Below are 16,837 nucleotides of genomic sequence, written 5' to 3'. Positions count from 1 at the left end.
TTTCATCTAGGAATGAGACAAACTCATGGAACAAAGAGTGTGTTCATTCATGCCTGCAGAGAGGCTTTTTCTATACTGGAAGTGTTTAAAAGGGAGAATTAAGAACCATATAAAGGGGGCCAAGAGTGTGTATCAGAAAAGACAACAGAGGGAAAGTTGTTAACAGTGTTAATCTCATGCCATTTATTTGAGAGTACAGTTGTGTTCTAAAGAATGATATGAGGGCTGCTCCGAAAGCAGTGCTTCTTATTTTATTCTTTTGTCCCACTGGAGGTGGATGTTGTTGGTATGGCAGTAGAAGTTGAACCACCCCATTAATATTCCATTACATTTTGTTGCCATTTTACAGATGGCAGCAGAGGGGCAGTCTGACAGAATGATATCTGACATGAAAGTGTGTTTGAAGCAAAGGGGTGTCATTTAATTCTTCCAGTGGCACCTATTGACATTCATTGACGTTTGCAGAACATTTATGGAGAGCAAACAGTCAATGTGAGCACAGTGAGGCAGTGGGTGGTGCATCTCAGTAACAACGCTGTCATAGCAGCTGAGAAACTGTGGGTCATCTCTACTGGTGCAGATTTTTACGAGCACAGCGTGCAGGTTCTTGTTCATTGCTGGCAATAATGCATAGTTTATAGTGGAGACTGTGTTGAAAAATAATGTTTTGTGGTTAAGAATTTGCCCTATCAAAAATTGTGCTCTTTGAAGCTGTTGTAGTTTCCATGGAAATAAATAGGAGACTTTACTTTCGGAGTGACCTGTGTATTACCCATTTTCCAGGTCTGACTTAGCAGACTGCCAGCCCTTTTCTGCATTCCTAGCTGTGGTTGATGAAAACTGGTGCAGTGACCTTTCTCCAAAATTTAATTTTCAATTCCATTCTTCAGCATCTGTATGCTGAGATGCTGAGCAAGTTACTTTTTTTTTTTTAAGATCAGCCTCCTAAATCTTTACTTCATTAAAAAGGTCAGAGAACAAAAAAGCCATCGGTGGAGGCAGAGACACCGTTCAGATCAGTTCAGATCATTTGAGTTCACATCAGTCACAGAGATAACCCAGTGTTTGGGTACCACAAAACCAAACTGTCCCATTTTTGGGAAGTGTTGTGCTAAAGGTTTGAAGGGAACAATGTTGGAAGATGTACAGTTAAGACTACAAAGTATCATGGGAAGTGTGGGCTCATGTTCCCCGTAAACCTAAGCATACACAAGTTCGGCAGACACTTACTTACATGACAGCATGGATACAGCATTAATGAAACATCATCTTAGGAGGGAAAGGAAGTGTCCTGTCTCAATTAATATAAAATCCTTGTTTTGCTTCTCTAATTAATTTCATTTTATTTTCGTGAACATTTTAGGTGTATCAATACATGCATGAAACCATAACTGTTAATGGCTGTCCCGAGTTCCGAGCCAGGGCCACTGCAAAGGTAGGATACGTGCAACTGTTGAAGTACGTGGTACCAAAGTGACCCAGTAATTGACTGTGCGCGTGTGTGTTTCAGGTATTCGTGTGTACACTGTAAGAAAATTTAGACATCAGTGGCAGCCCAGAGTCTAGAACCAGTGCTACTTCCCAGGTAACAATCATAATGGAAAATTTAAACCTTTATGCTGCTTCTGTAGCTTAAGAAAAGAGAATGATTTTGTGGAAATTGATGTTTTTTGAAAAGGTGCTTTGCAAAAGCAAATCTATTGGGTAATCCTATAGAAGTCTGCCTGCTACAGTCTATATTTCAGTGGACTATTTTTGCATACATCTCATCCAGTGAGGACACAATGATTTAGGAGGTAGCAACTGCACAGTCAAAATTTAACTTCAATTAACAGGAGCTGTAGGTGCTGAGCAAGTAGTGAGGATGAGCAGTGACACAAATGGCTGGATCAGGAGATCCACAGCCAAATGCAAGTCCACTTTTTCTAATGCATTACCTGTTCTAATGAAGTATTTTGTCTCTCTGTTCATATGATCCTGCTCCTCTCGTATCCTTAGACCATGACAGCAGTATTATTGCTATTAGTAAAACGGTAATTTTCTAAGGAAATCCACACAACCTTGGAGGAATATATTCTGTATTCTGGTGTGTAATATGCTCTATATTTTCATAAGATAGACAATTCCAAACAGGGATGTTCACTCACCATGACTTTACTTTTTCCATTATCGTTTTGTACTCAAGATTGTCTTCTGGATGGTAAAGCAGGTGCTGTGCAGAACACGTAAACCTGCAAAAGCCATTAATCCAGTTTAGAAGTATTTCATTATGGTCTCACTCCTGGGAAGTTAGTGACAGACTCCCGGAAATCTTAATGGGAATAAGATCTTACCATTATGCGTTTGTGTTAGGAATTTTCATGTAAAGCTGCGTCAAACGATGAAGGTTGGGAGTAAGTTATTAAAAGATTTCTGCAGTGATTTAGAAAAGTAAGCCCAATAGTAGCCAGCAAATAATACTTAAAACTTCGGTATATTTTCCTTACTAAGTAGAACATCAGGTTGTTCTGATTTTAACCTTCGTCTGAGAGAAACTTAATGGACAATGTACATTTTTAAGGTCTGTGCTGCAATATAGAGAAATGCATATATGAGATCCCGCTTTGTCGACACTACAACTAAACACAGAAATTTCTGCTATGTTGCATAATAAATGGGGAGAAATCCAATTAGTGTTTGCCATTCTCATTTCTTATTCATATAGAACAGCAGGGTTACAGAGCAGTGTTTCGATATCGCAATATTTCCTGGTTATTTCTGGGCTGTCTGCATTGCATTCTCCTAGTGCATTCATGTCTGACATTAAATGTGTGCATGATGACGAGGTCTGCATGTGCAAAAACACCTAACCAAGAACGATCCATTATGTCATGTCATCTACTAGCTTCTATTAAGCATAAGCATTGTTAGGATGCTCAAAAAGTATTAGTGTAATGCAGAATTGTTCTAGCAGGTTGGCCTACAGACATACTTTGAAAAGGATGCAAATATTGTTTATTTGATTATTTACCGAGATCTGTAATTAAAGTAAAAAACATCTGCAGTGAAAAACTGAAATATAATGTGTTACAGTTTTCTGAGTACAGGCTTTACAGTTTGCTGTGTGATTTTTTTCCAAATTAAGAATGAAAATCTATGATTTTTTAAATTTATCTATAAATACATTCTCTTAAAAATTAATTTTTCAATAAAAGTTTCAATCAGATTATATTGTAAAAATCAGATTCCTGTTCCAGGAGTTATTTCACTAGTGAAATTTCGTGAAGATTATAATTAAACTTCTTAAGACAGTATCCTTTCAGGAACTTTTCTGTGCACAAAGAATAAGATAACCAATTCTGCACATTGGAAAGCAAAGCAGAGAGTTAACGATTCTGTTCATCCACTTTGTTTCAGCTAGGAACACAGTGCAGTTCACATCATCTGATCCAACACTAGCACTTTTTCCCTGTGAAAAGGTAAAGAAGAACTGCAGTAGGTCAGAAATGCTCACCCCTGCACAGTCAGGCTTCCTGGTACCTCCTTCTGGCTCTGCTGCTAACTTTCTGGGTTACCGTTGACAAGTCACTGAATTCTCTACTCTCCTGCTTATTCCTTTATTTCAAATGCAATGGCATGGAACTTAATTTTTGCAAAGTGCTTTCAGATAATCAGAAAGAAAAAAAAAAAAGGCAGAATAAGATGCTGAAATGTTTTCACAGAGTTCTTCCTGCAGAATGAACAACAGAGTGTATCAGCGTTCTCCCTGTATAGCCAAATCACTGTTTTTTCTTCCAGGCAACAGTTGCTGCTTTTGCTGCAAGCGAAGGCCATTCACACCCGCGAGTGGTTGAGCTGCCAAAGACAGATGAAGGCCTGGGATTTAATGTGATGGGAGGAAAGGAACAAAATTCACCCATTTACATTTCCCGCATAATTCCTGGAGGAGTGGCAGAAAGGCACGGAGGGCTCAAACGGGGCGACCAGCTGCTCTCAGTTAACGGAGTGGTATGTGGAAATTCGATAGACCTTTCATTTGCATCTGGATTTTCATTTTCCACAGCTGTTCTGATACCCCGATTGAAAGTCCAACCGCATGAAATACAAAGAATTAGCTCTGCGAGTCACCTTCAGTGTTCATTTATGATGTGGTGAGGCAAGCGACTTTGTGCCACTACAGTTTGTGTTGAAATGGAGGTTTCTTGAAGAGCTTCATTTTAAATTCACACCACATGCCGAACTAACAGGGAAGCTATCTCTTTCTAATTGATAATTGAGCAAATTCCTTATGTAGTAAAAGCATTAAAACAGCTTTTGTTGTTTTTGCATTCCGTAGCCTCTGAGACATGCAGGTCTTTCCAAATATTGATGCCTCAGTAGTACTTACGTAGTCTTGTGACCTTCAGAGCATTTAAAAAAAAAAAAAAGATAAACACATTTGCCACTGATTTGCAATGGCAAAAGCCTTCCAGATTTCTTTTAATGACATTCACCCACCTATGATACATTTATCAGAGAATTAACTGTGCAAATGAACGCGTACAGGGAGCAGGTATGGTAAGTTAAAAAGGCACATTTTTACATAGTCATTTTTCACTTAAGTCAGTACTGCAAGATGGAGTGTTTCACTGTAGTTTTATTATAAATGTCAGTATGGAGGTAAAAATAAAAGGCTTTTGGAACAGAGAGGGAAAATCAGGTTCCACCTGTAATAATATGGGTCAAATCTTACCTTTCATTTTGCCTTTTATTCCCTTTTACAAGGAAAATAAAATAAACTCCTAAAAATGTAAGCTTTGCAATCATATCACCCCACTCTTCTCTTAATGAAAACATAATCTTTTTCAGTGTAAAACCTCCATCTGAACCTTGTATTTAAATACACCAAAGGGAGTCACAAGCAATTTCTGAATCTGGTCATAAATATCAGGCATTGCAGCTTAAGTTTTCTTCTTGTTGCAAGTCTGTGAAGAATGAAGGAAGTGCTCTATTCTACATGCTTTCATGTTGCCATCTGTTTATCTCAAACAATAGGTATTCCCCTTGTCTTGAGTATTAGCATTACACTTCAGACAGGCTTTTTACCACTTCTTCTATCAACAATCCTGTTCTCAAAAGAGAAATAATCATTCTGTAAGCTTCCTAGCCCCAGTACACAACAAGAAGAAAAGATAAAAACAAAGAAACAAAAGATCATTTAGTCTCAGGGAAAAAGAAACCGAATGAACGTTTAATGAGTATATTGCCTGAACTTCACTGACTGGAAGTAGATTGAATAATTTTGTTATTGTTCAGCTGTCTTTTCCATAGGTAAACAAATATTCAGGAGTGAGGAGTTTATCCACTAATTGATATGTGATTCTCAAAAAATCCTTTTACTTTCAACAATGTGTAGGCAAATACTGAGGAGGAAAGTAGTGAACCTTCACTTAAATAGATACACTGACTTTGACTCTGTTGTCACCTCTACTTCATGATAATCTTCCAAAAAAAAATCACAAATGTGCTCTACAATGCGTATTAAGCTAATGTAGCAGAAAACACAATATAAAATTCCCAATTGCATGTAGGCATGTGAGAAAGCTGATCCTGAGATACATCAGAGCTGCTTGCAGAGTCTGAACAACAGAATTTGAAATTTGAATTGCAATTTCATACTTGAAATAATGCCTATGAGCAACTGCTCATATGGGCTCAATAAGCCCATACAACATAATTCGATAAAAGAGAAAAATTATAGAACTGGCAACTTGTTTGCAGACAGCTTGAGACAGGAGGAGGTCTAAATTTAACATTGTTCACTGGTGCTAGTTCACTTGTGCAACTCTGAATTTAACTGAAGAAAAGCAAATAATATACAGTATGTACAGTATAACAGACGGCTCAGCAGTGGAACACGGAACGAAAATGAAGTAAGTGTAACTTGTTTGTGCCCAGAATTTGGTGGTTATCCAACTTCATAATTATCAACATAAAATTAGAGCAGAGTGTTCAGAATCCAGATTCTTTATCCCAGCGTGACTAGGATGACTGTTCCTTGAACAGTTTCACCAGACGTTAAAGAAATTGTTTTCTCCTTATGCTGGGTATTTCTTTACATACGTTTGTCCCATAGCCCCTAAAAGTAAAGGAAATTGAAAGCACCAAGCCCTGCAGATGGCTTGGCAAAGGCATTTGTGGTAACTGTTAATACCTGGCAAAGATTCTGTGTTTATCAGATACCTGGTTTGAGTCAGATACAGACAAGGATGTAAAATAGATATAGAAATGCTAATTTCTCACCCAAGCGTTTGCTTACAGATACCTTGTAGAAATATTCTAGTCTGTCTCTCATCACGTGGAGTAACAACCGGATTCTCTTTTTTGTCTGCAAGGGACTGGGTTTTAGTTTTGTTTATATTTATGACAAGTCTGTTTGCTTGGATTCTGTAAATATTGGTGTTTCCTGAACCACGTCTGCAGTTCTTTCAGCTATTCCTGTCTGTGAAGTATTTCATCTTTCTTGTTAATACAATCTGCCAATGCAATAAGGGAAAGAAATATGTATATAAATATACATAGGCAACAATTACATATTAAATCAAAATACAAAAATGCTAGATCTCACGTTTGGTGGGCAGTTCTAAAGTAATGTAAGTGTCAGATCCTTGCCATGTCCCCAGCCAGTGTAATCCAGGCAGTGAAATCCCTTGTGCAGGTATGACTGATAGCAGCAGGAGCTTTTTGCCAGCACAACCGTAGTGATTTGTGGAGAGAGGAGAAATCAATCTGCAAAACAACTTCTTTTGCTGGCATAACCTCTTTTCCCTACTCCAAGGGGTTCTCCTATTTGTGTTGAGCAGCTTCAGCTATGCAGAAAAGGCATTTCTTGGGCTTTCAAAACGAGTGCAAGTAGCAGTGAAGATGTTAATGGCAAGTATAGCAATGATTTAAAAGCAGCTGAAACCTTTGGTTAAGACCTGAGCTGGGTAAGTTTGGACAGTAAGATTTGTTTTTAGCACAACTATATTTTATTCTGTCTTTGTTTGTTTCCCCATTTTGCTTATGGTTCAGAGCTCTGTATCATTACTATTCAAGTCAATGGGAGTTTTCCATTGACCTGGATAGCAACAAAGTCAAACACTACATTTCTAATTAGAAAATACTGGCTGTAAGCAGGAAAAACAAATGGGAAGAAAACAGGCATTCATGAATTAAATACAGATTGCTAGTATGTATGAAATGTTAAAGTACTCCATCTTATAATTCCTTTAAAGAACACATAAAATCATAATTCTTTATTGATGTCATTTACAACTTGCGGAAGATGTTTTAATTTGTGTGTACGACTTTTTTTTATGAGAGTGCATTCACAGCAATTCATCTACAGATTGCTATTTCAGCACTTTTTGGAGCATTGCATTCACTGTTTCTTACACAGCAACAATTTCTTCTTCCAGTACTTTAAGCTAAATCCTTTTTTCCCCACATTGCTTCTGGATAGCAGTGTTTGTTCAGCAGATTTATCCCAGTCACAGTTTCTAGCAAGTCTGGTCATCACGGATCATGAATTTTCTTGAAGATCTTTGAACAGGAAACCTACTGGACAAATTTCATGAGCGTACAGTTCCAAAACATGAAGCCATTTATTTCTCTCAACAATCAAGTAGATGTTTAGAATCACAGAACGGTGTGGGTTGGAAGAGACCTTTAAGGTCACCTAGTTCCAACCCCCTGCTATAGGCAGGGACACCTCCCTAGACCAGGTTGCTCAAAGCCCCATCCAGCCTGGCCTTGAACGCTTCCAGGAGGAGGCAAGGTTTATTTCAAGGTTTTCTCTTTTTCTGATAATCATTTTGGCACATGAAATAACATTCATTATTTCTGTAAGTTGCATTGTTTTTGAAGCATCGTAACATATCTGTAGAAACATGAGTCTGTCAGTTGACCAAGACTATTGAAATAATTATTTGGATTAATGTGTTGAAGGACATTTACCAGGAGGCAGGAGGATAAACACCATGGTGATAAGCTTGGATTGTGTTGTGTATATAATTTATGTAGAAGTGCATTGTGTCTGGTTTTTGAAACTTCTGAATCATTATTGCTAGCTCATGGTGTGCCACAGCAGAATTCTTATTCATTGTATTCTTGGACAATGCTTCTCAGCATTTCTAGCATCTTCTAACATCTGACAGTTGCTATAACGATGCTAAGTTATTCTTTTAGCATGAAATGAGCATCGAATGTTTTTAACGCTGATGCTTCTCTCTGGAGGCCTTTGGTTATAGTTTCATTTTAAATAGCAGGGTATACATTGAAGTTTTAAACCAGCATGTAGTAAAAGCTTGTTTTCTTATTTTATGTGGGAAGAAATTGACATTTTTAAATGGTCTAAAATCAATATGAAGATCTCGGTGGTGTAAGCTTTTTTCTGTGCAGAGATACTTTTGTTTTTTGGACTATATCCTACACCAATTCGGCAATCACACACCATTAGAAAATGTCACCCTTGTTCCTAAGGAGTGGAACAATCAACATGTATGAAAAGCACTCCAGTCAATCCATTTAATGATAGAAATTAAATATTCTTTTCACAGCCAAATTACTTCCCCACTTTGGAAATCTTCTGTTTCAAGCAAAGCTAGCACAAAAATCAGAGCTTGAGCCCCTTTCGGTATGCATTTGGCAACACAGCAGGTATCACCTTACTATAAAGCATTTTCCAGAAAGAGGAAGAAAATGCGTTTGTTAGGCAAGAACTTGAAATGCTTCAGGTTTTAGTGTCTGATTACATACAGCTAACCAGGTAAAGACCAGTTTCATTCGACAGAACCGGTGCCATTTCTGTGTTCAATGTGTGAGCAGTGCCATCAGCTCCTTAGTGCAAGGGCTGTCCCTGGGAGCTGTGGGTGTGCTCCTCCTCCAGCAGCTCTGTGACTGCTCTGTCACCATCCATCACTCACAGTGGGATCCTGGCAGGGCCACAGCATAAGAGAGGAACCGCAATTTCAGACTTGTAATTTTTTCATTTCTTGCTAACATGTTAATAAGATTTTATGTTCACTCTGTTCCACTTTATTTTTGTACCTTGCAATTAGTGTGTTTGGGTTTTTACTGCAGGAGCTGAGTTAGATTTTTGCATTTTTGTTTGCATAGAGCACATAGAGTATTTCCCCTTTCTCTTCATGTGGATCGTAAGTTAGGTTTGTAATGCAACCTAAAACACATTTGAGTTATGTAAAATATGAAGATGAACACATTCACAATAGTGTAGAAGTCTTACTTAACTCCACGCTTTCCCGTAATGGTTCCTTGAAAACTGTAAAGCTTGAAAATTTCCTAAAACCTTGACAGCTTTTTCATGGTAGCAAGTGCAAAAAAAGAGGACAGAGTTCTGGATCAAAGCAACATTTTTGGTATTAAGTTTGTGCTCCTTGCCTCCAGAGCGTTGAAGGGGAGCATCACGAGAAGGCGGTGGAGCTCCTGAAGGCGGCCAAGGACAGCGTGAAGCTGGTGGTTCGCTACACTCCCAAGGTGCTGGAGGAGATGGAGGCTCGCTTCGAAAAGCTGAGAACAGCACGACGTCGGCAACAGCAACAATTGCTCATTCAGCAGCAGCAACAGCAGCAAAATACACAGCAAAATCACATGTCGTAGGTGAGAGTATTCATTGTCTTCCTTAAGGCCCTCGGCAGGGCAGGGCCTGGCACCAGGACCCATCCGAGCCCAGCCAGGAGGAGGCAGCAGGGGCACCGAGGCAGCACCAGCCCAGTCCAAGACCAGGCCCGGCTGGGGGCCTACGGGAGGGCCCAGCTGAGTGGGGCCCGAGGCTGGGCAGGGCAGTGCTTTGGGGAGCTGAAGCTGGCACAGTGGCCTGCCTGGGGTGGGGGCTGATGGCCCCGGGGGTGACATCAGGTCCTGCACCTGGAGCAGGTTGGGGAACCACTGGGGACTGGGAGAGAGCCCTGGCAAGCACTTGCTGCATTGAGGACTAGGAGAGCTTATCCTTTGGTATGTTTCCGTGTGATCTGCCCCAGTTAAAATGTATTTTGGAAATAGGTGAATGAAAGGCCTGAACAAATTCTGGAGCCAATTTCCAATAACCCCAAGATTGATTGTGCAGCACTGGCATATATGCAAGCAGGACTCCATAAGAAATATGCATTGCCTGGAAACAGCGGTGATAAGCATATACTACCAGATTTAGATAGTTTGAGATATTTTCAACCATACCTTTAGTACTGTGCAACAGAGCATTAACATTTGCTGCTCATATGTGAAGAAAAGTTTTTCTTGTACCTCTCCTGCTACAGGAACCCCACACTCCAGTCTGTGGTTCCTGTGCAGGGAGGCCACAGGTCTTACTGCTCCTGTCCAGTTTGGTAGGAAGTACTCATGACTGATATTCAGTATTACAACAGTTTCCAAGAGGCTTGTGTGTTTTCCAGTGCTGTCAGAATAGGTGATGTGTGAGGTACAGAGATATCAAAGCCCAGATTTTCCTTAGTTGTATGTTTTCTGAAATCAGTGGCAGCTTGTGTCTTGAGTACATATATAATAAATACACTGTTTTCTCAAATGAAATCAAATTGGAAGCATGTGGTAAAGTAAGAGCTTAAATCCTGATCCTCTACATTTTATACCAGCAGTACCCAAAATGCAACATTTGTACCAATAATATTCTACAGCTGATTCATAAAGTCCCCTAGTGATAATAAACTGAAGCTCCAAGTGATGGTGTCGTTGTTACTCGTTGACACTGACCTCTGCTGATACTTAGGGGAAGAAAAAGCCCTGGTAGGCCATCAAACTTCCAGTTTTGTTGATGCCGGCAACACTGAAGTCTGTGAAGATTCCTTTTTTTTAAAAAAAAGGCATTTCAAATTATTTTTTTTTTAGCAAGTAAGATATTTTTACTCATTTTACATTTTATCTAAACTGAAAGGGAAAGAAAGGCAGGCAGAGACAGCCAGCAATTAAATTCCTCAATTCTTTGTTCTTGCTCTGAGAAATGTGTTTCTTTAATTCTAGGTTATTCTCAAGAAAAAAAAAGCCTCGATCAAGAGTGCAGTAATCAAGCAACCAGAGCTGTACTTCAGTATTCCATTAAAAGGAAGCAACTACAGAAACACGAAACAGAATTCATCTGGAAAATGTTCAGTACAAGAATAATGTAGTTAAGACAGCCATATAGAGGGTACTTATCATGATTAGACTTTTCAGGACATGGCAGTCACAGATACATAGTAGTTCTGTGACTCCATTCCTAATGAGAACAGCATGGTAAATAAATGTTAAGAGACAGAGAAGTCCAGGGCTTCCAAATAATTGTTTGATCTAATCTTGCACTCCTTACTCTCACAATGTGGCTGGTTGGCTTTCTCTAGTCAGTGAAAGTTTTGGCTTAAGGAGATCAAGATTGGCTGTTTTGGGGGACAGTCTTTCTTTACAGTTATCTCCAGAAACAAACAACTGCATCAGTTCAGAATTTTGCCACAGACATCAAACTCATACATCGCGCTTCATAGCCACTTTGTACTATATATTTTAGAGCTGTTTTAACCTAACTTCCTGTTTATAATTTTCAATTTTCCCTCTGAAAATAGCAATTTACTATATTTATAAAGTATTCCATTTGTAGAAGCAATTGGCTTTTTACTCTTGGTGTTTCCATATATTTTATTATGCATCAACAGAGTGAGAAAGTTTTAGGTCAATTTTAATTTTATTAGTGGTAAAGTTAGGGAATCCTAGAACTGTATTTTTAAATGTAGGCATTGCTTGTATCTATTATAGCTACTATTCAGAAATCTATAACTGGATATATTATATATTTATTCCATAAAATATATATTGTCTGAATGTACCTGTTAGAGAAGTAGGGTCTTTGCTTAGCATGTATTGCAAATGTAGTAAGCTAATGTTAGCAAAAGACCAAGCTTTGTTTGGCAGATATTCCTGTGATAGCCTAATCTCAGCATTTTTGTATTATTTAATTTATTTTCCAGTCTAACGTTAATATATTTTAGAGAGGAGGAAGTGTAAGTCATTTCTTTTAAGACCCTCACATTATCATTTAAATCAATTTGAAGTTAAGAGTTCTGACTTTTTTTTTTTTTAATCAAACCAAATTGGAATGTACAAACAAAGTACATAATTAATTTTACATTAAGTTTACATGTGTGCTTTTCCAAAGAAAATAAAGTTGGAAGGCTATAAACGTCATCCACTTTCAAGAAATAAAGCAAATAGAATCCCCTTATCCTAATAAATAATCATGTAAAGCATGCCTTCTGTGCTACATTAGAAAAAGCTTGGCGGGGGGAAAAGAGCTTAGGGGAGAGTCCTGCAGTCCTTGCATATTGAAGACTCAGCTGATGTCAGTGAACTTTAGCAATGTGAGGAATGTAGAAGTTGTGTGAGCTGTGTTCTGATTGTGAACTTGGAAAAAAGTCAGCCAGTACCAATTAATATTTTGAAGGATCTATTCTCAGAGGCAAAACAAACCAGGGAAAATTGTTGGTAATGTACGTATGTTAAAAACCAGATGCAGGCTGGCCAGCAGTCTTGTCAGTGTTTGATTAGTGTAAGTAGCTAGTGAAACAGTATTACTGTATTTTTAAAACCAAACATTGTGAATATATCCAGAAAAAGCTCATTTTATACAGAGAAGTAACTCTATCCAGTGGTCGTTGGTGACAATGTCAATTAAGACAGTGGAGCTTGAGCACCACCAGAATTCAAGCTGAAATGTATTGTATTGTGCTCTGCACGGTATCTTTTTATACTTAATAAAATTGTATGTACCTATTTTAAATCTGTATTCTCAAACAGACACTGCTATTAATATTAACATTATAAATTGTTACTATGACTGCATATAACTGTTCTGTATCTCATCAGTATGATTTGAGTTACACTGATAACTGTTTTCAGAGACCAAGTGTTATTCAGATTTAGTCAGCCCACTGTACTGCATTTTTCCAAACTTCCTCTCCACCTCCTCCCCTCCTCTTCCTCAAACAATCTAGATTTGATGGAGTGGAATGTGCTGATTAATAAATTTCCATAATGGAATGTCATTCATATAGAGAAGCATATCAAATTCATTTTCATATATTATTATTCAATAAATTATTTATGCACACTAACATTAACACTCCAGTCTTTGCCAACATTTAAAAAGAAGGTGAAGTAAAAATACAAGTAAAATGCAACTGGTAATAAATTTGAAATGGAAGCAGGGAGAAGTGTCTCCTTTAAGGTCATTTTCCATGCCCCCTACAGATCGATAAAACATACAGCCACTTCATCACAGAGCAATCTGTGTCTCTAAACCTGTCATCCACATTTAGTTACAGACAGTCTTTTCATTTGTAGTTTTAATACCCCTGGTCCCGATGTAGTAAAGCACTTCCACACATGGACTGCTGAATTTGGACCTGAAGAAGCGCATGGAGGAGATCACGTAACACATGCAGGTCTGCAGGTACTTGTGCATCGTATTTGATCTGACTGGTCTCCTGGCATTTGCTGTTTCACTGCACAGAATTGACCTTCAGTCAACGTAGTGAGTTTTTTTGCTCACATTTACCCTTGGGGTTCCCTCATGTGTTTCCCCGCACTGGCAGCAAATCGAAGGAGGAGATCCAAGAAGTATTGTCTCTCTGTCTCCTTATTACAGTAACCAAAAGGGTGTCACGTGATTTTTACAAGCTCTTGCATTATGTTCACCAATGCCAAAGATCCAGATGTAAGAACAGTACTTGATGGGTCTGCTGTTGTAGCTCTAGTTTTTCTATGGCACTTTACAGGGGATTTAAGGATTTTATATCCCTCGATAAAGGGGAAAGCTCACCAGGTTGCATTTTCCTCTTCTCCTACAGTTATAAAGCACAGATGAAAGGTCAATGAATGCACATGAGTGGAAGCAGTGACAAAAACACCTGCAGTTCCTTGGTGAATAATGCTGCAGAACTCTTAGTCCTATACATTGTACCTTTTGTAGATGTTTATCTCAGCCAGGCTTCCAATCTGACCTTTAGGCACTCCTCTAGGAGGCTCGAAAATACACGCTACATTTGCTGAATAAGAAACTGTTTTATCAGCCACTAATTTTAGGGGTTTGGGAGTTCTGTATGCCATCTATAAGTGCCGTACAAGAGGAAGGATGGTTTTGCCTGTATTTGAAATAGCACAGGATTTTAAACATAAATTCAGAATTAAAAAATAGTTATTATGTGTATACAAGATGTATTTCATGACAAGATGAGAGACTGTTTCAGAAAGTAGCAATTTTGTTAAAAAGCATGAGATTTAAGAAAACAAAACTCACGTTTCAAAACCAGAATGAATTCTGGGACAGTTTTCAAGAATGTGCTGCATGCTAAATTATGTCTTGTGAGAAATAGAATCCATTGTACTTACCCATGAGAAGATCAAGATGAATTAGGGATGTGTTCAAACAGCCATGCCAGCAGACGCAAGCTCACTCGGCTTCTCCATGATGCAAATGCAATCTTGTGCTCTGAAGCAGCAAAAAGATTTAGATACATGCTTGATGGATTCATTGCCTCTACCTTCAGCTGTCTGAAAGCAAGTTGCAGAGCTTAAAGTGACTGTTTCCATGGTCAGTGGCGAGTTAGAGGCATCCTTAGAATGTGATTCATTCCACCTGTCTGACATCTATCCAACATGGGATAAGGTGTCCATAAGCAGAACCACTAGCTGAGCAGAGAACCTAAATGCCCAGTATGGAGGAAGCAGTGTCTTTTGTTCTCTTTGCTACTTTCTCATGCACAGCTTCAAATAAATAGATAATCAAAACAGCAAGCAGCCAGATATGTAAATAAATAAATAAGCCACCAGTGTTTGAATTCCCCAATCTGAGATCACTACCCACGTAGCTCAGATGGTGAATAGGCCTCACATTTCTTCGTAAGGTGGTTCCTGTTGCTACAGTTGTCTGTTCTGAAACACTCAGAAATGTTTCATCTAATTCCCAACATAACAATATACAGTAATTCTAAGAGAAATTTAAGAGCTCAGGGCAGGTTTTCCTTAGCAAATTCTGTGTTATATGCAGCAGACTACAAGCTTCAGTTCATGAATGTTAAATAGCAGAAGTCTGTGCTGCCAGCAGGAACACGGGGCTAGTCATGTGCATCTTATCTACAGCCCAAAAGATGAACAGTTGCTTTTGATTTTTGATTATAGAAGTGCACAAAATTCAAAGCCATCAAGCTTCTAATGTGGGAATTTCTGATAATAAGAGTTATGGCAATACTTTACCAGTTCTGATATTTAGAAACCTGCAGCTCTCCAAGGTTAATTGAAAAGATGAGAAAAGCGGAACATGTCTATAAGGAGTAGCCAAAATCCAACAGAAAAAAATAATTCCCACGGGAATTTAATCTCTCGTCTGCTTTAAGTTTATTTTCTTGAAGGTACTTTCATTGTTATGAACTCATCTGACCAGAAGGGAATCATATGGTCCACCAAGTGCACTTACTTTTAACAAACCCTTGAAGAACTGAGGGGGTAGAGGAGTACCTCTTCTCTTCCTTCATCCATCCTTTCCCTGAGGTTTGCATCAGGCTGGGTTCTGTCTGCAAGAAGGTAACACTCAAATATATCCTAATGATGCAGAATTTCTTCATTAGTCAGTTCACAAGGTCACAGAATGGCTGAGGTTGGCAGTGTCCTCTGGGTACATCTGGCTCCAACCTCTGTCCAAGCACAGACACCAGAGCAGGGCGCCCAGGACTGTGTCCATGTGGCTATTGAAGATCAAGATCATAGAAGGTTTCCAAAAAGGAGACCACAGCCTCTCTGGGCAGCCTAGATGCTCCATCACTCTCACAGCACAGAAACACTGCCTGGTGTTCAGACGGATCCTCCTGTGTTTCACTTTGTGCCCACTGCCATTTGTCCTGGCACCACTGGAAAAACTCTGGCTCCATCCTCTCTGCATCTTCAGGTACGTCTATACATTGAAGAGACCCCCTCCTCTTCTCCAGACGGAACAGTCTCTATTTGCATAGATAGGAAAGTCCCAGCTCTCTCAGCCTTTCCTAACAGGAGTGATGCTCTAATCCCCTCCTTATCTCTGTGGCCCATCACTGGACTCTTTCCACTACAGATGTGTCCCTGTTGTACTGAGAGCCCCAGAACTAGACACAGTTCTCCAAGTGCAGCCTCACTAGTGCTGAGTAGCAGAGAAAGATCACTTCTCCTTAGAATTAGCTTTTCAGGGAATCATAGAAAGGCCTGGGTTGCAAAGGACCACAATGATTGTCTAGTTCCAACCCCCCTGCTATGTGCAGGGTCGCCAACCACCAGACCAGGCTGCCCAGAGCCACATCCAGCCTACTTTAATGCTTCCTGGGATGGGGCATCCACAACCTCCTTGGGCAACCTGTTCCAGTGTGTCACCACTCTCTGTGTGAAAAACTTCCTCCTAATATCTAACCTAAATCTCCCCATCTCAGTTTAAAACCATTCCCCCTTGTCCTATCACTATCCACCCTCGTAAAAAGCCATTCCCCATCCTGTTTATATGCTCCCTTCAAGCATTGGACGGCCACAATGGGGTCTCCCTGGAACCTTCTCCAAACAAAACATGTCCAGTTCCCTCAACCTTTCCTCATAGGAGAGGTGCTCCAGCCCTCTGATCATCTTAGTGGCCCTCCTCTGGACAGTTTTAAACTCATCCAGCAGATAACTTTATCCCAGGAGTCACTTTTCAAACATTTCTATTGCAGAAATGCAGTGAAAGAAATGCAGAGGATAAACAAAATACTTTTGAAGTACTGAGAGTAGCCAATGCAATGCTACTGAAATGGGAGCATATTAATGACTTTAAACACACGCATGA

At 39.3% G+C, this 16,837-nt stretch overlaps 1 protein-coding gene across 3 annotated transcripts in view; it reads left to right on the top strand.

The window, feature by feature from the left end:
- The window catches only part of LIN7A (lin-7 homolog A, crumbs cell polarity complex component), a 53,053-nt gene extending 38,883 nt beyond the window's left edge, over positions 1 to 14,170 (top strand). The window contains exons 2-5 of one of the 3 annotated variants that reach the window (XM_019613586.2): positions 1,364 to 1,435; positions 3,778 to 3,987; positions 9,406 to 9,614; positions 10,993 to 14,170. In XM_019613586.2, the coding sequence (XP_019469131.1) occupies positions 1,376 to 1,435; positions 3,778 to 3,987; positions 9,406 to 9,614; positions 10,993 to 11,035 (522 nt within the window). In that variant the 5' untranslated portion in view covers positions 1,364 to 1,375 and the 3' untranslated portion in view covers positions 11,036 to 14,170. Of the gene's footprint in view, positions 1 to 1,363; positions 1,436 to 1,510; positions 1,586 to 3,777; positions 3,988 to 9,405; positions 9,619 to 10,992 lie in introns of those variants that run through there. The other 2 variants (XM_019613591.1, XR_004160019.1) reach the window with 2 other exon arrangements.
- The last annotated feature ends 2,667 nt before the right edge of the window (positions 14,171 to 16,837 follow it).

Source organism: Meleagris gallopavo, chromosome 1 (assembly GCF_000146605.3).
Source record: "Meleagris gallopavo isolate NT-WF06-2002-E0010 breed Aviagen turkey brand Nicholas breeding stock chromosome 1, Turkey_5.1, whole genome shotgun sequence".
Lineage (NCBI taxonomy): Eukaryota > Metazoa > Chordata > Aves > Galliformes > Phasianidae > Meleagris > Meleagris gallopavo.
This window is presented reverse-complemented; position numbering and strand designations above follow the sequence as displayed.